This window comes from Hemitrygon akajei, chromosome 20 (genome assembly GCF_048418815.1).
Source record: "Hemitrygon akajei chromosome 20, sHemAka1.3, whole genome shotgun sequence".
Taxonomy (NCBI): Eukaryota; Metazoa; Chordata; class Chondrichthyes; order Myliobatiformes; family Dasyatidae; genus Hemitrygon; species Hemitrygon akajei.
This window is the reverse complement of record NC_133143.1, coordinates 14,205,990-14,228,578: the sequence shown is the minus strand read 5'-3', so window position 1 is coordinate 14,228,578 and position 22,589 is coordinate 14,205,990. Positions and strand designations below refer to the sequence as shown.

Sequence of the window (22,589 nt, the reverse complement as noted above, 5' to 3'; positions counted from 1 at the left end):
TGGAAATGCTTCAAACAGCGATTGAATATATATTTAGAGGTGAGTAGAGCCAGAGCCACAGATGAAAGTTGAAAGCGTCTAATTTTCTCCATGTAATTGGTAAGGATGTTTTGGACTTCTACAACAGCTTTCAAATTGATGAGACAGCCTTTACATTGGACACTTTGATGACAAAATGACAAAACTCTGATCCCAAGTAAAAACATCATGTTTGAAAGATATAAGTGCTTTTGCTGAGACCAAAAGCAAGGTGTTAGCTTTGACCAGTATGTAGCTGAGTTTCACACACATTGAGTGAGTCCTGTAAGTTTGGAGATTTGAGAGATTCACTAGTTAGAGACTAGTTTGCAGAACTTGAAATAGTAGGCTCAGAGAAAGCTTGCTCTGAGAAAAAAATTTGACACTGGAAAAGGTTGTGGATATGTGTAGGGCAACAAGCATCACACAATCTCAAGCTAAGGGCCTGCAGAGGTCAGAACCAACAGTACATGCTATGAAAATAGAGGGACAGAGTACAAGGCATTTCCCAAAGCAACAGCATAGCAAAAAGGTAGGGTTCAAACAGCAAATGCAGCAAAAATGAAGGAAGGCACATCCCAAAGATGCGTCCTGCTTATGGAAAGTCTTGCAATAATTGTGGGAAGAAGAAGTGCTACAAAACTGAGGCTACCAAGAGAAAGGTGCACACAGTTGCTGAGGAAATTTAGGAAGCCTTTGTAGATTCTCTGCAGATTGCTGGTGCTGGTAAAACAGAATGGATCATCCCAGTGACTGTGAATGAGACAGTAATTCCATTCAAGCTTGACACTGGAGCCCTGGTGAATCTGTTATCTGTGGATCATTACAAGACTTTCAAGGTAAAGAGCAAGATTTACCCAGTGAAGATAAAAATGACAGGCTATGCTGGAGAGAACATTCCAGTAAAAGGGGGCTGTATAGTGGCCTTGAGCACAAAGAGCAGCACCTAAAGGTACTGCTGTTATTATGGAAAAGAGAATGTAGCCAATATTAGGTCTGAATGCATGTGAAAAGCTAGCCTCACAGTCCAAAGAAGACCAGACTTCACTCATGGAAGAGTAAGCAGATTTGAGGGGCTTGGATGCTTACCTGAAGTACACTAAATTCATGTAAATGTGACAGTGGCTTCTGTTGTCCATGCATGCAGGAAAGTTCCATTTGCACATAAACTAAAACAAGAACTAGCATGCATGGAATGGATAAATGTTATAGAGAAAATTGAAGAACCAACAGATTGGGTGAGTTCACTGATCATTTTGCAATAGAAAAATGGATATATCTGGACCCGAGAGAGCATTTTAAATTGCTAACATGGGAGGAGATCATGCCCCAGTTTGCAGGTGCTAAGTGGTTTAGCAGACTCAACGATTCATCTGGGCTTTGGCAAATTAAGCTTAATGAGGCAATTTCAAAACTGTGTACTTTTAACACACCAGAGGGAAGCTATCACTTTCTTTGGTTACTGTATGGAATTCTGTACACACCAGAAGTCTATCATAAAACCACCCACATGGATGGACTTGGTCTCATGAGCAACAAGAGTGTTTCCAAAGGCCGAAAGGAATCCTAACTGAAGAGACCATGAAGAGTTTTATGATCCTGAAAAGTGTATTAGGATCTCATCTGATGCATCCCAGCATGACCTTGGAGCAGTACTACTGCAGCAGCATGATAACACATAGCAATCTGTGGCCTATGCATCAAGGGCTTTATCAAGTGTGGAAGCCAACTATGCACAAATATAGAAAAAGCTTCTTGCCAGCACATATGCATGCAAAAGGTTCCATCAATATATGTATGATCAAGCTTTTGAAGTGGAGATAGACCATAAACCACTGGTCTCAATTATGTCCAACCCACTGAGTTACTGTCCCATGAGCATACTACGCACGTTGATAACACTGCAGCAATACGTTGTGAAGATGACCACACTCCAGGAAAATATACATATGTTTGCTGCTGAAGCATTGTCTCAAGCAGTCAACAAGAAAGAAAAGAGTAACCATGAGGTTAATACTGATATGTAAACCTATGTTGACATGATTATTGCCTTCATTTCAGAATCTCCCAATAGAACTGAGAAGATTAGGACAACAGCAGGGACAGATGAAACAAGGAACAATACAGAAAGGATGGCCAGCAACTAAGAATGACTGTCCAATGTGTATTCAGGAGTATTGAGCATGAAGAGCTGAACTGTCAGTAGTGGAAGATATGGTCTTCAAGGGGAACAGGTTTGTGATTCCAATGTCACTACACAAGGAAATTCTCCAGAAGATACACAAAGGGCATCTTGGTGAGGAAAAATATAAACTAAGAGCTTGTGAAGTGATGTACTCGCCAAGAATGAAGTCAGCCAGACCACTGCTTCATGTAAAATATACCTGAGATTCAGACCAAAGCAACAAGCAGAACCGCTTACACCACACCCTGTACCAGACAGGCCATATTTCAAAGTTGGAATGGATATGTTTGAATGTAATAAGGAGAGTCATACTGTTCTATACAGACTACTTTTCAAATTACCCAGAGGTTGGAACACTGCAATCAACATCCTGCAAAGCATTCATCGCCTTCCTGAAAGCTGTGTCTGTGAGGCATGAAGTTCCATGTGAGGTAGTATCAGATAGTGGTCCACAATTTTTGAGCTGTAAACTTGAGTCCTTTGCCAATGATTGGGGGTTTTGACATATAACTTCAAGCCCACATCACCCAGAATCTAATGGCCTAGCAAAGAGTTTGGTCAAGCTAGTAAAGAGCCTCATGAAGAAAGCACAAGATAGATGAGAGGATTTCCACAAAAGTCTGATGATCTACGGAAGTGGGCCACTGCAAAATGGCCTTTCTCCAGCCCAGATGTTGATTGCTCAACATACTAACCTTCTACTGCACAAAACCCTCTTAAAGGAGTATGCAAGGTCAAATTGGCTAAAGAGAAAGGGAAAGAACAAACAGAAACAGTATCATGACAGGACTGCGAAAAGCCTGCCAGTACTGAAGCCTGGAGATCAAGTGCAAATTTGATATCACGATTCTGGCACATGGCCCATGCAAGGATATCTGTAAGAGGAAATTGCTCCACATTCCTACCAGATCCAGACACAGCAAAGAATACCTTTGAGAAGAAACTGTGTGGATCTATGAACACAAGGTCCAACCCATAGCTGTGACACGTAACTTGTCAGTACACCTTAGCGGACAGCAGATGTGAAAAATAATGTTTTTGTTCAGAGTTCTCAGAAATATACTAATATTGACACAGTAATTGAAAGCAATATATCTGTGGAGAATCTAGCAGACCAAAAAGATCATCAAACCACCTCAGAGACTGATTGAGAGTTTGTGAGTAAATAAAGGACTGTATTTGCTCATTACAATTGAAGTTGTTGTAAATATCTGTTGGAAAGCAATATTATTTCTTGCAGGTTTTTGAGGACATAGCATTGTGCTTGTTTTTTCTTTAAGGGGAAAGATAAGTTATTTTTTGTGTCCATAATAAAGAACCTTAGTTTTCAGTGTACAATGTGGCTGTTTCACCCGGAACAGGAAATGATGTTGGTGAGCTGGTTAGAGATGCTCAGGTCGAGCTGAAGCCATGACTGAAGTGTGCTGTAAACAAATATGTGTTAGTTTTACCCACATTAAGTTTGTCTTTTATCAAGAACAAACATAATAGCTAGGAAGTATTTCATTGGGGAGTAGGAAAATGATGGATGATCTTACAGTGGTGTATAAAATCATGAGTGACCTTCATAGGTTGAATGCATGTAGTCTTCTTCACAGGATTAGACAATCAAGAACATGGGCTTAAGGTGAGAGGGGAGAGATTTAATAAGAATGCTTTTTCACCCAAAGAGTGGTTAGTATATGGAATGAGCTGTCTGGGGAAGTGGCTAAGGCAGGTACAGTACATTTAAAAGGTACTTGGACAGGTACATGGACAAGAAGTGTTTAGAAGGATATTCGCCAACCATGGGAGCATACAGTATTGGCTTAGATAGACCCATGGTGGCCTGGACCAGATGGGCTGGAGGGCCTGTTTTCATGCTGTATGACACTGTTTTCAACATCTTTCAGTTCCCGGAACCCATTAACAACCAAAATATTTCCTTCTCTACCATCAAATATGTGTTTTTCTCTGTTTTAGAAAGAATTTGTCCTAATTTGAGTTTGCTCATCTCCCACAAAAAATTCCGCTCTGCTGCTTCAAAATAATTAGAGGGCTATTTTTAACTTTCCTTGAGGACAGTGTGTTTGCTTTGCTGAATACTGTGGAAATTACAGACTGAAAGTACAAGCCAGGATGAACTGCCATCCTTTGAGACTGGAATTTAATTTGCTGTGTGCCACATTCTGAATACATCTGACGTGTTTTTGTCAAATTCCTGTCTCATTATGGTAACATGGTTGATAATAGCCTTTAATTTCATGTTAAAGTAACAGTGAGGTTAATAGTTCTATGTAGCAATTTTACAGAAACGCTGCAGCAACTTTCAGCAGAAAATGTATGCCATTAAATGCAGAAATCCCAAAGCTGCTGTCCAACATGTCCAGTTTCATTCTAAAAGCATAACAAAACCAAGACATGGAACAGAAGTAAGATTCAGTAAAGTCATGTCTGACCATGAGCCTGTCCGATCTCCCACCCAGTCCCTAATTGCTAACTTTCCCAAAGTGTTCAAAAATCCATTGATCAAGCCTTGAATGCACTTATTGTCAGATGATAGGCCAATCTACACATCAGAAATTTCCAACATTTTAAAACACTTGTCACAATGTAAAATCCTTCTCAATGGCTGAAACTATATTCTGTGATGCAATGTGAGGAAACAACTCCTGGGTATATATCCAGTCAGAACATTTGTTTTTCTCAATAAGATTAGTGAGGATAGCATTTGGCATCCATCATCACCAAGGAAACACATTGAATAGGCTGTGATTGGCATAGGAAAGTGAAATTGAAGATATAAGCTGAAGTTGCCACAGAAAGCATTGTCTATTGCATATGAAGTGTGTTATTAACCTAGTGACAGTATTAATTACTGCCAGACAATCCCTGACACTGAAAGCCTACCTAAAAGAACTGTACAATCTTTTCCTTTAAAATTTAATTGTTCTGGAAATTAAAAATCTTAAAAAAGAAATTTGATTTTTTTTCTTCTAATCCATCCCTTTCTGTGCTCTGTATTCTTCTCTCTGTACGTGATTTGATATAAAGACTGGCAAATTGCCTCCAATACCCTGGAGTACTGGACTGACTTGAAGCATGCCAATGACTGCCTACTGACTCAGTGGCAAGAATACCAAATGTGCAATTCTTCATTCATACATGAATGAACGTGTGAATGAACTTCCAAAGTTAGGACACACTGACCTTAAAAAAGACAATTCAATTTTGCTTTGCCTGTTCTGTTGCTATTTTACTTCATTGGAAAGCCATGATAAAAGAGAACAAAGGGTTTTCATGAAGCACTGTTATCTCCCTTAGCCGACAACTGGTTCATATTCTTTTACACTTTGCATCCCTGGCCACCTGTGGGTTGTTGCCATGGTTACAGATTGCAAAACTGATACCTGAAACTTGCTCTGAAAGATACCAATCCAGTTCTTCAGTACAAGATGTGGACAGCATGAAAGAGGTTTTGTGGGAACAAATAAGGCGTTTATGGAGTACTGTATAAAAAATTCAAAAGAACACATAAGAATAAAATTAGGAGGTCTAAAAGAAGGCATGAGGTTGCCCTAGCAGACAAGGTAAGGAGAATCCTAATGGATTCTACAGATATGTTAAGAGCAAAAGGATTGCAAGGAGCAAAATTGGAAGATCAGATGATAATTTATGTGTGGAGCCAAAATAAATGGGGGAGATCTTAAATGGATTTTTGCGTCTGTATTTACCTGGGACACGGACACAGAGTCTATAGAAGTGAGGCAAAGCAGCAGTGAGGTCATGTACCCTCTACAGATTACAGATGAGGATGTGTCTTGAAGCAGATTAGGGTGGATAAACCCCAGGGCCTGACAAGGTGTTCCCTCAGTCCCTATGAGAGGCAAATGAAGAAATTGTAGGGTACCTAGCAGAGATATTTAAATCATCCTTAATGACAGGTGAGGTATTGGAGGATATCTAATTCAGTCATCAGTTGTTCTGCTGTTTAAGGAAGGCTCTAAAAATAAACCAGGAGATTATAAGCTGGTGAGCCTGACATCAATAGTAGGGAAAGTTATTGGAGGGTATTCTAATGAACTGGATATATGAGTATATGGATGGACAGGGACTGATTATGGATATCATCATGACTTTGTGCATGGTAGGCCAAATTTATAGAGTTTTATTGATGAAGTTACCAGGAAAGTTGATGAAGGCAATGCAATGGATGTTGTCTACATGCACTTTTGCAAGGTATTTGACAAGGTCCCACATGGGAGGTTGGTCAAGAAGGTTCAGTCGCTTGGCATTCAACATGAGGTAATGCATTGGATTAGACATTGCTTTGTGGGAGAAGACAGAGAATGATAGTAAAGGGTTGCTTCTTTCACTGGAGGCATGTGACTATTGGAGTACCGCAGAGATCGGTGCTGAGTCCGTTGTTGTTTGTCATCCATATCACTGATCTAGATGATAATGTGGTTAGCTGGATCAGCAGATTTGGGAATGACTCCAAGATTGGGGGTGTAGTGGACAGCGAGGATGACTATCAGAGCTTGCAGTGGGATATGGATCAGCTGGCAAAATGGGCTAAAAATGGCTGATGGAATTTAATTCAAACAAGTGTTAGGTGTTGCATTTCAGTAGGTCTTACACAGTGAACAGTAGAGCACTGAGGCATGCAGAAGGAAAAAGGGGTCTGGGAGTACAGATCCATACTTCATTGAAAGTGACAGCACAGATAGTTAGGATCATAAAGGAAGCTTTTGACAAATTGGCCTTCATAAACCAAAGTGGGTTCATATACCAAAGTACTACAGGAGACAGGTGGCAGTAGGTGAAATCATAATGCAGGGCTTTAACCTGAAACAATTCCTCTTTAACATGAGAAGTTATCACAAGGTGGTTCACAATATCTCTAAAAGATATTGAATCCCTAGTGGTGGGGGTGGGTGATCAGAGACTCAGTGGGGAAGAAGGTTTTAAAGGAAAAAATGTAGATAAAAACAAGGAAAATTTTATGGAGAATTTAATTTACAGGCTTCCACATTCATCTACTGAGGCTGGGGCAGTTATATTTGGGAATGATTAGGATAACAGCAAGGGAGAAGTAGATCATTTTACAGAGGGATTTGAAGAGGTTAGAGTGACACATGAAGCTACAGATGACAGGATCTAGAGCAACATACAATCTACTGGAGGAACTCAGTTGGTTAAGCAGTATCTGTGGAAGGAGAGGAATTGTCAATTTTTCAGGTCAAAACCCTGCATCAGAGCTTCACCCATTGGTCCCTGTCTCACCATTTCCCCTCTCCTCAATGTATTGGCTATCATTCCTCTCCACCCTCAGTCCTGACACAGGGTTTGGAATCAAAATATTGATGTCCCCTCCCCCTACAGATGCTGCTCAACCCATCACTCCCAGGTGAACTTTGACAATTGCTTTCTCCCTTCCATTTGGCATCACCTCTCCTCTGATCATTTCTGAAGTCATCTTCCAGTGCAGCTCCCATTCCAGACTTTCTCATTTTTCTCCCTTTCCATTGGGCAAAAGATACAAAAGCTTGAAAACATGCACTAGCAGACTCAAGGACAGCTTCTATGGTATCCCATTGTTTTCAGACTCTTGAATGATAAAAATGAATTCTTAATTTCTCGATTTACCACATCAGGTCCTTGCACTGCACTTTCTCTGTAACTGTAACACTATATTGAGCATTTGTTCATTTCCCTTGCCCTTATACTGCTTCAATATACTTGTGTATGAATGACATGCAAAACAGTTTTTCATTGGATCTTGGTACATGTGACAATAATGCAGCAATATCATCTCCAGTTCCAATTCATGCTGCAGCACCACCTTTATTAGTATTGCTTCCAGACCAAGACCCAAGGAACCACAGAACATTTGATAGAGTGCATCATACTCTATTTCAAGTTCAGAATAAATTTGTTATCAAAGTATGTATACTTTATACAACCTTGAGATTCCTAACAGGCAGTCACAAAAACAAAGAAACCCAAGAGAACCCACTCTGGTAAAAGAAGACCGTCAAACAACCAATAGCACAAAAAACACATCTTGCAGACAATAAAAGTAAGCAAATAGCATTCAGAACTGAAGTTCAAGAAGCTGGGAATCACTGCAGTCAATTCAAAAGTCCATTAGTTGCAGGTCACAGTCTCAGTTCAGTACAGAGAGGAGTAAACCACATAGATTAGTGAGCTGAACACCGATCCATCCCTCACCTCCAGCCCCAACACCCTAACCATTTCAATCTGGCCCGGCACTTAAAACATCCAATCCTAGGGCTGTCAAAGCACAATCCCTTATCTATAAGCAGTTGTATTATCTTCTCTTTGTGGTTGATTTATGAGTGCTTATGGGTCACTTCACCCTAACTTTTCTCTGTGCCATATGCTTCTGGTTTCAGATGGAGATGCTCCTGTGCACAATGAAGAGGAGGTAGTAGAGAATGGCCAGGTCCGGACATCACGGCAGGAAGAAGGGGAGCATGAGCCAGAGTTGGGTGAATCCTTAGCAGATGACTCAGCCCAGTGTACAGAGTCAGTGGACAATCCAGGTGAACCAGGCCTTCCGATTGTCGACACCCCAGATTTATTCCAAAGGTTTTCAGGAAGATATACAATTGGTATTGAATGGAAGAAGCTATCCTTAAACAACTGCTCTGAACTCAGTTTAGAAATATTAGCAAAGAGCAAATAAAAGTGTCTCTCAACTCCCTCATTAGAACATTAGTTCTGTTGTATTGCAGGGTTAAATGATCAACAGGCATTGGGTTCATTTCTTCAGTACAAGTGCATTTTAAAGTATGCCACAATTTGCCAGTTATATAATAACCAACCATGCCCCAACCTCTTTCACAGCAGTCATGTGAGGCGGTTTCATTCTGATCGGCTCCCAGTTCAGTATTATTCTGATCACTCAGCCCATGTAGCAGTTACACAGCTGTAGCTGGGATGGTTGCCTGGACTTTGCAAACGTCCGATGTCTCGCTGTTGTGGATTAGACTGTGAGGCCAGAACCTGCATGAGCTGTAGATACCAGAGACAGTAAGAGATTAGGATATGGAGAGGTTCCCTCTACATCTCAGTGTCTAAAATTCATCAGATTACTAGAAGACTACTGGGTCAACAGGGCAATATTTGTACTGATGCTTCAAACCAGTCTTCTGTATGCACCATCAGAATTTAGCATTTCTGTCTCCTAATCAATGTGTCATCTTCATTACTATAAATAAAGGAGAGTCCTACAACGTAACCACTCTCTGAATGAAGGCGTTGACCTTTATTAGTTTAAGAACTGACTTCAAGGGTCAGGAACTTACAGCATGTTGCAGCTTTGTAAAACTCTGGTTAACACACCTCTAAAGTGTTGCATTCCATTCTGATTGCCATATTATTGGAGGGATGTGGAAGCTTTGACAGGGTTTTGAAGAGATTTACCAAGATGCTTGGATTAGAAGGCATGTGTTATCAGACAGATGTTGGAAAGCACTAGGTTTGTTTTCTCTGCAGTAGCTTTTGCTTGAGTACTGTTGGGAGGAGACGGCCTGCCTGGGGGAACAACAGAGTCTGGCCCTGTGGCTCAGAAGGGTAGGGAAAGGAAGAGAATGGCAACAGTGATAGGGGACTCTATAGTTAGGGAGTCAAACAGGCAATTCTGTGGACGCAGGAAAGAAGCACAGATGGTAGTTTGCCTTGCAGGTGCCAGAGTATGGGATGTTTCTGTTTGCGTCCACGATATCCTGAAGTGGGAAGGAAAACAGCCAGAGGTCATGGTACATATTGTTACAAATGACATAGGCAGGAAAAGGGAGAAAGTCCTGAAAGCAGACTACTGGGAGTTAGGCAGGAAGCTGAGAAGCAGGACCACAAAGGTAGTCATCTTGGGATTACTGCCTGTGCCACACAACAGTGAGTTTAGGAATAGAGTGAGGTGGAGGATAACTGCGTGGCTGAGGGATTGGAGCAGGAGGCAGGGATTCAGATTTCTGGATCATTGGGACCTCTTTTGGGGCAGGAGTGACCTGTATAAAAAGGACAATTGATACTTGAATCCCAGGGGGACCAATAGCCTGGCGGGGAGGTTTGCTAAGGCTATTGGGAAGAGTTTAAACTAGGGTTGCTTGGGGGTGGGAACCAAACTGAAGAGACGGTGGAAGAAGAGGTTGGCTCACAAACAGAGTAAGTTTGGAGACAGTGCAAGAGGCAGGATAGCCAGGTGATTGAGAAGGAATTTGCTCAGACTGATGGTTTGAGATGTGTCCATTTTAATGCAAGGAGTATTACGAATAAAGCGGATGAGCTTAGAGCATGGATCAGCACTTGGAGCTATGATGTTGTGGTCATTACAGAGACTTGGATCACTCAGGGGTAGGAATGGTTACTTAGAGTGCCAGGATTTAGAACCCTGTGCAGGGTCAACCAACAGAAGGCTGCTGGACCAGACAATATTCCTGGTAGAGTGCTCAGAGGGTGTGCAGACCATCTAGCAAATATTCTCACTGACATCTCTCCCTGAGCAGCACTACCATTCCAATGTGCTTGAGGGCCACCACCATCGTCCCCGTGCTGAAGAAGTCTTCAGTGTCCTGCCTCAATGACTACCGTCCCGTTGCACGCACATCCATCATCATCAAGTGTTTTGAGAGGTTCATCATGAGGCATATCAAGACCCTGCTGCCCACCTCACTGGACCCCCTGCAGTTTGCATACCATCCTAACCGCTCAACAGATGATGCCATTGCCATCATCTTCCACCTGGCCCTAATCCACCTGGACGAAAAAGACACGTACGTTCAGATGCTGTTCATAGACTTCAGTTCAGCATTCAACACAATCATCCCTCAGAAACTGATTGGAAAGCTGAGCCTACTGGGCCTGAACACCTCCCTCTGCAACTGGATACTAGACTTCCTGACTGGGAGACCTCAGTCAGTCCGGATCGGGAGCAGCATCTCCAACACCATCACACTGAGCACGGGGGGCCCCCCAGGGCTGTGTGCTCAGTGTATTGCTGTTCACTCTGCTGACCCACGACTGTGCTGCAACACACAGCTCGAACCACATCATCAAGTTCGCGGATGACACGACCGTGGTGGGTCTCATCAGCAAGAACAACAAGTCAGAGAGGAGGTGCAGCGGCTGATGGACCGATGCAGAGCCAACAGCCTGTCTCTGAATGTGAACAAAACAAAAGAGATGGTTGTTGACTTCAGGAGGGCACGGAGTGACCACTCCCCACTGAACATCGACGGCTCCTCGGTAGAGATCGTTAAGAGCACCAAATTTCTTGGTGTTCACATGGTGGAGAATCTCACCAGGCCCCTCAACACCAGATCCATAGCAAAGAAAGCCCAGCAGCGTCACTACTTTCTGCGAAGGCTGAGGAAAGTCCATCTCCCACCCCCCATCCTCATCACATTCTACAGGGGGTTGTACTGAGAGCATCCTGAGCAGCTGCATCACTGCCTGGTTCAGAAATTGCACCATCTCAGATCGCAAGACCCTGCAGCGGATAGTGAGGTCAGCTGAGAAGATCATCGGGGTCTCTCTTCCCGTCATTACGGACATTTGCATCAGCAAAGCAAACAGCATTATGAAGGACCCCACGCATCCCTCATACAAACTCTTCTCCCTCCAGCCATCTGGGAAAAGGCTCTGAAGCATCGGGGCTCTCATGACCAGACTATGTAACAGTTTCTTCCCCCAAGCCATCGGACTCCTCAATACCCAGAGCCTGGACTGACACCTTACTGCCCTCTACTGTGCCTATTATCTTGCTTATTATTTATTGTAATGCCTGCACTGTTTTGTGCACTTTATGCAGTCCTGGGTAGGTCTGTCGTCTAGTGTAGTTTTTTTCTGTGTAGTTTTCACATAGTTCAGTGTAGTTTTTTTACTGTTTCATGTAGCACCATGGTCCTGAAAAACGTTGTCTCATTTTTACTGTGTACTGTACCAGCAGTTATGGTCGAAATGACAATAAAAAGTGATGACTTGAGATGTTTCAGAAAGGGCAGGGATGGAGGCAAAAGAGGTGGGGTCATGGCACTGCTGATCAGAGATAGTGTCACGGCTGTAGAAAAGGAGGAAGAGATGGAGGGACTGTCTACAGAGTCTCTGTGGGTGGAAGTTAGGAACAGGAAGGGATCAATAACTCTACTGGGTGTTTTTACAAAACCACCCAATAGTAACAGGGACATCAAGGAGCAGATAGAGAGACTGATTCTGGATAGGTGTAATAATGGAGTTTGTTAGGTGTGTTCAAGAAAGTTTCTTGATATAATATGTAGATAAGCCTACAAATGAAGAGGCTGTACTTGATCTGGTGGGAAATGAACCTGGTCAGGTGTCAGATCTCTCAGTGCGAGAGCATTTTAGAGATAGTGATCACGATTCTATCTCCTTTAGCATAGTATTGGAGAGGGATAGGAACAGACAAGTTAGGAAAGCATTTAATTGGAGTAAGTGGAAATATGAGGCTATCAGGCAGGGACTTGGAAGCATAAATTGGAAACAGATATTCTCAGGGAAATCTACCGAAAAAATATGGCAAATGTCCAGGGGATTTTTGCATGGAGTTCTGCATAAGTACATTCCAATGAGACAGGGAAAAGGATGGTAGGGTACAGAAACCATGGTATACAAAGGCTGTTGTAAATCTAGTCAAGAAGAAAAGAAGAGCTTACAAAAGGCTCAAAAAGCTAGGTAATGATAGAGAGCTAGAAGATAATAAGGCTAGCAGGAAGGAGCTCAAGAAAGAAATCAGGAGAACCAGAAAGGCCATGAGAAGGCCTTGGCAGACAGGATTAAGAAAAACCTCAAGGCATTTGACAAGTGTGTGAAGAGCAAGAGGATAAGACGTGAGAGAATAGGACCAATCAAGTGTGACAGTGGAAAAGTGTGTATGGAACTGGAGAAGATAGCAGACGTACTTAATGAGTACTTAGCTTCAGTATTCACTACGGAAAAGGATCTTGGCAATTGTAGGGATGACAGAGTGGACTGAAAAGCTTGAGCATGTAGATATTAAGAAAGAGGATGTGCAGGAGCTTTTGGAAAGCATCAAGTTGGATAAATCACTAGGACCAGACGAGATGTACCCCAGGCTACTGTGGGAGGTGAAGGAGGAGATTGCTGAGCCTCTGGCGATGATCGTTGCATCATCAATGGGGACAGGAGAGGTTCTGGAGGATTGGAAGGTTGTGGGTGTTGTTCCATTATTCAAGAAAGGGAGTAGAGATGACCCAGAAAATTATAGACCAGTGAGTCTGACTTCAGTGGTTGGTAAGTTGATGGAGAAGATCCTGAGAGGCAGGATTTATGAACATTTGGAGAGGCATAATATGATTATGAATAGTCAGCATGGCTTTGTGAAAGGCAGCCATCAACAAGATGGCGGCGCGACGCAGCGTGCAGTGGCCACTTTGGAATGAATATCTGTAATCTGTCAAGTAGGGAGCCGTGTACAATCCTGATTTGATGGAGACGGATGTGTGAAGCACGGAGGAACATCTGGTTAAACTACTTAAATGCCTGTTTCGCTGCTGCTGCTACTGTGCGATCGGAAAAATCTCCGGGAGGAAGGCCCCGAATCCTCAGCTTTGCCTGTTGCTTGGCGGCCGATGCCGGGGTCGAAGCGCTCGGCAGAGACGGTGCTCAGTGCTCGGTGTCGGAGGCTCAAAGTTTTTGGACGGACTCAGAGTTGGCTGTCGTCTGGGCTCCCAAAGTGCTGTATCGGCAAGCTGCGGCGCTGAAGGTTGATGGCAGGAAGAGTTTTTCTTCCTTCTACCTTCTGCGTGAGATGATGGGCTGTCGGGACTTTGAGACTTTCTTTTAAACCATGCATGGACTGCTCTTTATCAGATTACGGTATTGCTTTGCACTGTTGAAACTATGTGTTATAATTATGTGGTCTTTGTCAGTTAGTCTTTTATCAATTATGGTATTGTCTGCACTGTTGAAACTATATGTTAACTATAACTATATGTAACTATGTGGTTTTGTGTATGTCTTGTAGCTTTAGTTTTGTCTGATGGGTTTGTAGTTCCTTTCTGGGGAACGTGCTAAGACGGTAGCGCGATATCGATACGCAGCAGCCTCTCTGGACTCTGGATTGGGGATTACCAAACAAAATGTGGTTTTTCTTGTGTGGTCTGTTTTGTGCTTTTTTGTGATATCATTCCAGAGAACATTGTCTCATTTTTAACTGCATTGTATTTGTGGTTATAAATGACAATAATCTGAATCTGAATCTAAGGTCCTGCCTTACAAGCCTGATTGAATTTTTTGAGGACGTGACTGAACACATTGATGATGGTAGAGCAGTAGAATAAGTGTATATGGATTTCAGCAAGGCATTTGACAAGGTACCCCATGCAAAGCTTATTGAGAAGGTAAGGAGGCATGTGATCCAAGGGGAAATTGCTTTGTGGATCCAGAACTGGCTTGCTCACAAATGGCAAAGAGTGGTTGTAGACAGGTCATCTTCTGGATGGAGGTCGGTCACCTGTGGTGTGCCTCAGGGATCTGTTCTGGGACCCCAACTCTTTGTGATTTTTATAAATGATCTGGATGAAGAAGTAGAAGGATGGGTTAGTAAATTTGCTGATGACACAAAGGTTGGAGTTGTTGTGGATAGTGTGGAGGGCTGTCAGAGTTTACAGCAGGACATTGATAGGATGCAAAAATGGGCTGAGAAGTGGCAGATGGAGTTCGACCCAGATAATGTGAGGTGGTTCATTTTGGTAGGTCAAATATGATGACAGAATATAGTATTAATGGTAAGACTCTTGGCAGTGTGGAGGTTCAGAGGGATCTTGGAGTCCGTATCCATAGGACACTCAAGGCTGCTGTGCAGGTTGACACTGTGGTTAAGAAAGCATACGGTGTATTGGCCTTCATCAATCGTGAGATTGAGTTTAGGAGCCTAGAGGCAATGTTACAGCTATATAGGACCCTGGTCAGACCCCACCTGGAGTACTGTGTTCAGTTCTGGTTGCCTCACTATAGGAATGATGTGGAAACCATAGAAATGGTGCAGAGAAGATTTACAAGGATGTTGCCCGGATTCGGGAGCATGCCTTATGAAAATAGGTTGAGTGAACTCGGCCTTTTTTGCTTGGAGTGACAGAGGATGAGAGGTGACCTGATAGATGTGTAGAAGATGATGAGAGGCATTGATCGTGTGGATAGTCAGAGGCTTTTTCCCAGGGCAGAAATGGCTAGCATGAAGGGGCACAGTTTTAAGGTGCTTGGAAGATGGTACAGAGGAGATATCAGGGGTAAGTTTATTACACAGAGAGTGGTGAGTGCATGGAATGGGCTGCCGGTGACAGTGGTGGAGGTGGATATGATAGGGTCTTTTAAGAGACTCATGGAGCTCAGAATAATGGAGGGCTATGGGTAACCCTAGGTAATTGCTCAGGTAAGGACATGTTCAGCACAGCTTTGTGGGGCGAAAGGCCTGTATTGGGCTGTAGGTTTTCTATTTTCTATGTTTGGCTCTGAGTTCAAAAGTCAGGAAGTTATGGTGCCTCTTTATAAAACTCTAGTTAGACTGCATCTAGAGTATTGCATACAATCTAGTCACTCCATTATAGGAAGGATGCTAAGGCTTTGGAGGGAGTGTGGAAGAAGTTTACCAGGATGTTGTCTGGCTTAGAGAGCATATGCTATAATAGTACATTGGACAAATTTGGATTGTTTTCTCTGCAGCGCTGGAGGTGAGGGGATTTAATAGAAATTTATAAGATTATGAGAGACATAGATTGAGTAGACAGACAGTATCCCAGGTTTTTCCCAGGTTTGAAATGTCTAATACCAGAGTGCATGTGTTTCAGGTGAGAGAGGGTAATTTCAAATGAGATATGAGGGTCGTGTTTCTCTTACACGGAGAGTAATGGGTGCCTGGAATGCACTGCCTGTGGTGGTAGTAGGGGCAGAAGCATTAGATACGTTTAAGAGATGTTCAGATAGGCACATGAATGTGAGGGAAATTTGAGTGCAGCCAAAGTTAACAGCTCTTTGTGCCTTTTAGCAGGCTGCCAACAATTGCCTTGTTATGCCTCTGTGAAGTGGTATAGGAGTGCTCCTCACTGCTCTCCTTTTGATTACCGTAGATTCCGGACTACAGAGCGCACCTGATTAAAAGCCGCAGGCTCTAATTTTAGAAATAAAATCAATTTTTTAATTGTAAAGGCCGCACCGGATTTTAGGCCGCACCGCTACTTTTAAATATACATACGTATCGGTAACACAAATTACGTTGCATATACTTTTTTACTGAACAGCACGAACAACATTCCAATATCTCCTAGCGACTGGTAAAAATATATATACTGCAGCCTACCAGGAAAAGTTATTGATCGACTTTAACTTAAAAGCAGCGTTTTCGCTCGGGTCTAATCGGGTCTGACGCGCTTGCGCAATGCGATCGGGTCTAATCGGGTCTGACGCGCTTGCGCAATGCGATCGGGTCTAATCGGGTCTGACGCGCTTGCGCATTGCGATCGGGTCTAATCAGGTCTGACGCGCTTGCGCAATGCGATCGGGTCTAATCGGGTCTGACGCGCTCGGGTCTTGCTTTTCTTCGAGTATTTTCCATGTTGATGAGGGTGAGTACAAATGACTGATTTACAATAATTTAATTGTGAAAGTGCGCTTGATTTATCGTACAATTTCATTGGACCTCTGTGAACTACTCATCAATTTTATTGGTCTACTGTTACGAGGCAAAATGTTTACGAGGCGGCATGAAAAAACATGTATTAGCCGCTCTGGATTATAGGCCGCAGAGTTCAAAGCTGTTCAAAATGTGGGAAAAAAGTAGCGGCTTATAATCCGGAATCTACGGTAATCAGATAATACTGGAAATCAGTTGCCTTCCCAGTGAAACAAAGGTTAAGGAAACTCATGGAAAATAGAGTAGATTCTCCTATTTGAGGAACATTGAGTTAGCTCTACAGCTAGGTTACGTGCCCAGGATAGAAGTTGCCCAGATTTATCCTTGAGGATAGGTTTACAAAGGGTTCACTGAGTGTAGGAGAGCATATTGGCAATAGCACCAGGCATATCTATAAATGATAACAACAACACACACAAAATGCTGGTAGAACACAGCAGGCTAGGCAGCATCTATAGGGAGAAGTGATGTCGACGTTTCGGGCCGAGACCCTTCGTCAGGACTAACCGAAAGGAAAGATAGTAAGAGATTTGAAAGTAGAGGGGGGAGGAGGAAATGCGAAATGATAGGAGTAGACCGGAGGGGGTGGGATGAAGCTAAGAGCTGGAAAGGTGATTGGTGAAAGTGATACAGAGCTGGAGAAGGGAAAGGATCATGGGATGGGAGGCCTCAGGAGAAAGAAAGGAGGTGGGGGGAGCACCAGAGGGAGATGGAGAACAGGCAAACAACTAAATATGTCAGGGATGGGGTAAGAAGGGGAGGAGGGGCATTAACAGAAGTTAGGGAAGTCAATGTTCATGCCATCAGGTTGGAGGCTACCCAGCTGGTATATAAGGTGTTGTTCCTCCAACCTGAGTTTGGATTCATTTTGACAATAGAGGAGGCCATGGATAGACATATCAGAATGGGAATGGGACGTGGAACTAAAATGTGATGCCACTGGGAGATCCTGCTTTTTCTGGCGGACCGAGCGTAGGTGTTCCACGGAACGGTCTCCCAGACTGCATCGGGTCTCACCAATATATAAAAGGCCACACCGGGAGCACCGGACGCAGTATACCACACCAGCCGACTCACAGGTGAAGTGTCACCACCCCCTCTGGTCTACTCCTATCATTTCGCATTTCCCCCTCCCCCCTCTACTTTCAAATCTCTTACTATCTTTCCTTTTGGTTAGTCCTGACGAAGGGTCTCGGCCCGAAACGTCGACATCACTTCTCCCTATAGATGCTGCCTAGCCTGCTGTGTTCTACCAGCATTTTGTGTGTGTTGTTGTTTGAATTTCCAGCATCTGCAGATTTCCTCATGTTTGCTCTATAAATGATAAGGTGTTTCAGTTTGTGAGGTGATGGCATCCTCAGGGCTTCCATGTGCTTCCAATTCATTGCTAAATCCTGTCCCAAATGCACCTTTTCCTTGTGGAGCACTCCTGAGCCAGGGGTTCCCATGAGGTTTCCATTGATCGTGTGGATAGTCAGAGAGGCTTTTTCCCAGGGCTGAAATGGCGAGCATGAGAGGGCACAGTTTTAAGGTGCTTGGAAGATGGTACAGAGGAGATATCAGGGGTACATTTTTTTTACTCAGAGATTGGTGAGTGCGTGGAATGGGCTGTCCGCAACAGTGGTGGAGGCGGATACGATAGGGTCTTTTAAAAGACTCCTGGACTGGTATATGGAGCTCAGAAAAATAGAGGGCTATGCGTAACCCTAGGTAATTTCTCAGGTAAGGACATGGTCAGCACAGCTTTTTGGGCTGCAGGGCCTGTATTGCGCTGTAGGTTGTCTATGTTTCTATGAGTCAGTGGGAATTATACATTCACTCAAGGAGATTTTGAGTACATCCATGAATCATTTCCTCTGACTGCTTGGTCTTCCCTTTCAGTGACAGAGCCCAAGTACGAGTGTCTACTTTAGGAGACTGTTGCCAAGCCTACCAATATCAAAGCCTGCCCAGAGGAGCCCATTGACTGGGGCCTCAGTGCTGGGGATGTAGGTCTTAAAGAGTACTGTGACATTGGGTTGCGTCTCCTTGCAGTCAATTTGAATTTTGTGGAGATGGCATTACTGCACTACATTGTATGATGTTGGTGGTTCAGGTCTCTGCGGCTCAGAGGGCAGGGATCATTTCTGCCTATTGAACTGAATTTTAATTTTAATCTGATCTTCACATAACCTTTTCTTTAATTGGCTCAAAGCTATACTGATTAAATACATTAAATGCAGTGGTGATCCTTTCCATGCAGTGGAGATATGAGAAGTGGTCCATGATTTTCAGCATGTCACCATGATTTTTTTTGTTGAGCCAGGGTATCTTTTACAGCAGGGGCAGGTTGGTAGAGGATCTTTGTGTAAGGGCCATGGTAAAGTAGTTTAGGAAATCAAGAGTTCACCATGGGAGGTCCTTTCAGAGTCTGATAACGGAGAGATAGAAGCTGTCCTTGAGCCTGGTGGTGTGTGTTTTCAAGCTTTTGTATGTTCTGCAACACACACAAAGTACTGGAAGAACTCAGCAGGTCAGGTAGCATTTATGGAAATTAATAACAGTCAACGTATCGGGATGAGACCGTTCTTCAGGACCCTTTTTCTCAGCCCTAAACATTGACTATTTGCTCTTTTCCAAACATACTGCCTGACCTGCTGAGTTCCTCCAACATTTTATATGCGTTCCTTTGGATTTCCAGCATCTGAAGAAATGCTTGTATTTTGTATCTTCTGCCCAATGGGAAGATGCCGAATGCTTACTCTCACCTAGTCCCACCGACCTGCACTCAGCACAGAGTCATTGGAAAGTGTGGAGGTTCATGAAGTTATCTCCATGTTATGTTTTGTAACTCTAGAACATAAAACTAAAGAAAATGAAAGAAAAACATGGATCCAGGGATAACGTGTCTAGTTCCATTTCCACTTCAGTGAAGCACAATCTTATGACATGATGGTGCAATGATGTATGCCATTCATGTACCTTTATATACAACCCATAATGAGTTATTTAAATAAACAAAGAATGCTTAATTAAACAATATATTTGCTATAATACAACTACTATATAGACATACACAGCATAGTAAATTTTAAATTGTCCATTCAGACCTAAATGTAATCGCTGTGGAGGATTTTTCACTCTTGTGAGATAACAACTTTCCTGAGAAGGGAGTTCACTCTGCTTGGCAGACTTGTGGCTTGAAACAATAACCATATAACAATTACAGCACGGAAACAGGCCATCTCAGCCCTTCTAGTCTATGCCAACACTTACACTCACCTAGTCCCACTGGCCCGCACTCAGCCCATAACCCTCCATTCCTTTCCTGTCCATATACCTATCCGATTTTACTTTAAATGACAATATCAAACCTGCCTCTACCACTTCTACTGGAAGCTCGTTCCACCCAGCTACCACTCTCCGAGTTTAGTTCCCCCTCATGTTACCCCTAAACTTTTGCCCCCTAACTCTCAACTCATGTCCTCTTGTTTGAATCTCCCCTACTCTCAATGGAAAAAGCCTACCCACGTCAACTCTACTCTATCTATCCCCCTCATAATTTTAAATACCTCTATCTAGTCCCCCGTCAACCTTCTATGCTCCAAAGAATAAAGACATCCATCATCACCCTTGTAAATTGAGGAGACTTCATTAGACCACCTAAGTTGGAAGTAGAGAGGTCAAAGGTGGACATCAGAAGGCCACACACTATTTTGTCCCTGACCACCCAATTTATTCTCTCAACAAAAAGACAATAAAATGATATATCCCAACTGTGCTTCTTGCAGTAGTCTTATATAACCATATAACCATATCCATTGAAACAATATATAAGTAATGAGAACATGAACTATCATAAATTATCTAAACATTTAAAAATTGTACTTAACACACAGATTTCCAAAGGGATCTCTTATCAAATGAGACTCCCCAACACAGGTAGTTACAATGAACAAGAACAGCAGTATCTGTTAGCCACAACTGGAATCTAGAGTCAAATAGTAAGAATCACAAACAAGAGAAAATCTGCAGATGCTGAAAATCCAAGCAACACTCACAAAATGCTGGATGAACTCAGCAGGCCAGGCAGCGTCTATGGAAAAGAGTACAGTTGATGTTCCAGGCCGAGACCTTTCACCAGGCCAAATGAAGGTCTCGGCCTGGAACATCAACTGTACTCTTTTCCATAGATGATGACTGGCCTGCTGAGTTCGTCCAGCATTTTGTGTGTGTTGCTCAAATAGTAAGAAGTGGGGTCTTCTGCTCACCAACTGTTATAGTGTTCCTTTTAATACAACTTGTTCAATGTTTTGTTTCATATTCATTTACAGGATATGAGTGTCACCAACAGGGTCAGCATTTATTACCCATTCTGTTTCTTTTTCATTAGAAAAGAATGCAGTTTGATCCTGAGAGTATTGTTTGCTAAAGATAATCAGAATCAGATTTAATATCACCAGCATATATTGTGAAATTTGTTGACTTTGTAGCAGCAGTACAATGCAATACATAATAATAGAAAAAGTCATTGAATTACAGTATGTGTGTATATATATAAAATAAGTAGTGCAAAAGTAAAAATAAAAAAGTAGTGAGGTAGTGATCATGGGTTCAAAGTCCATTCAGATATCGGATGGCAGAGGAGGAAAAGCTGCTCCTGAATTGTTGCGTGTGTGCCTTCATTGGTACCTGCCAAATGATTATGCAATATTACTCATCACAAAGGAGCAATATTTGGTAAATTCAACAATTGCAATTCTAAATGTGCAGGGATAAAGCTTCTAAAACTTGTCTGTTGTGTTTGACCATTCTGTTAACTACTATATTATCACTAGTTAAGGTAACTGGGGTTCCTTATACAATCCATAAATTCTGCTGCTCTTTCAATATAGAATGAAGAGCATAGAGTAGTACACCATAGGTGCTGAACGCAATATCGAAATAAACTGATTTACCTACGTATGTACATGAATCATATCCCTCCATCCCTGCATATTCATGTTACTAGCAACCTCTTGACTTGATCCACAATCATATCTGCTTCCACCACCACCCGTTCCTGGAACCTGCTACCCTCTGTGTAAAAAAAAAACTTGCTTCCGCATCTCTTGAAAATGTCATCTTCATTCTTCAACCCTAGGGAAAAAATTCTGATTGTCTATCTATGCCTCTCATAATGTTATACCACCTCCCGTCAGCCTCTGATGCTCCAGAGAAAGCACACTACTGCAAGTTTGTCCCACCTCTCCTTATATCTTATGCCCTCTAATCCAGGCTGCATTTTGGTATCCAAGGCCTCCAAATCCTTCCTGTAATGGAGTGATCAGAATTGCACACAGTACTCCCAAGAGCAGCCTAAGTGAGGTTTTACATATATAACCAATGTTTTGTTTCCGTGCTTTAAATCTCTAACTCCTTTTGTGCCCTCTAGCTGCTGAAGAGAGTCCCACTGATGGTAGAGCAGGAGTACCTGAGCAGGACCCATCAACTAAACCAGCCCTCTTACTTCCTGCCAAGAAGTCTGTAGCTTTCCACTGTGACAGTAATGAAATGCCTGCCAAACAACAGTCCCAGCCGAAGCAGCCCCCTGCCCTGCCTCCGAAACCACTCACGAGAATCGCCCATCATCTGGCTGGTAAGTTCCCAGTATTCTGATTCTGTGAGAATCAGAATCAGAATCGTTTAATATCAAATTGTGAAATTTGTTATTATGTGGCAGCAGTACATTGC

The 22,589-nt window shown here is 42.8% G+C and overlaps 1 protein-coding gene across 6 annotated transcripts in view; it reads left to right on the top strand.

Annotated features, from left to right (window-relative positions):
• phactr1 (phosphatase and actin regulator 1) overlaps nt 1-22,589 on the top strand; it is a 474,929-nt gene that overhangs the window by 360,877 nt on the left and 91,463 nt on the right. For 5 of the 6 annotated variants that reach the window (XM_073023899.1, XM_073023902.1, XM_073023903.1 and 2 more), the window contains 2 exons: nt 8,602-8,751; nt 22,291-22,494. In XM_073023899.1, the coding sequence (XP_072880000.1) occupies nt 8,602-8,751; nt 22,291-22,494 (354 nt within the window). The remainder of the gene's footprint in view (nt 1-8,601; nt 8,752-22,290; nt 22,495-22,589) is intronic. The other variant, XM_073023901.1, reaches the window with a different exon arrangement.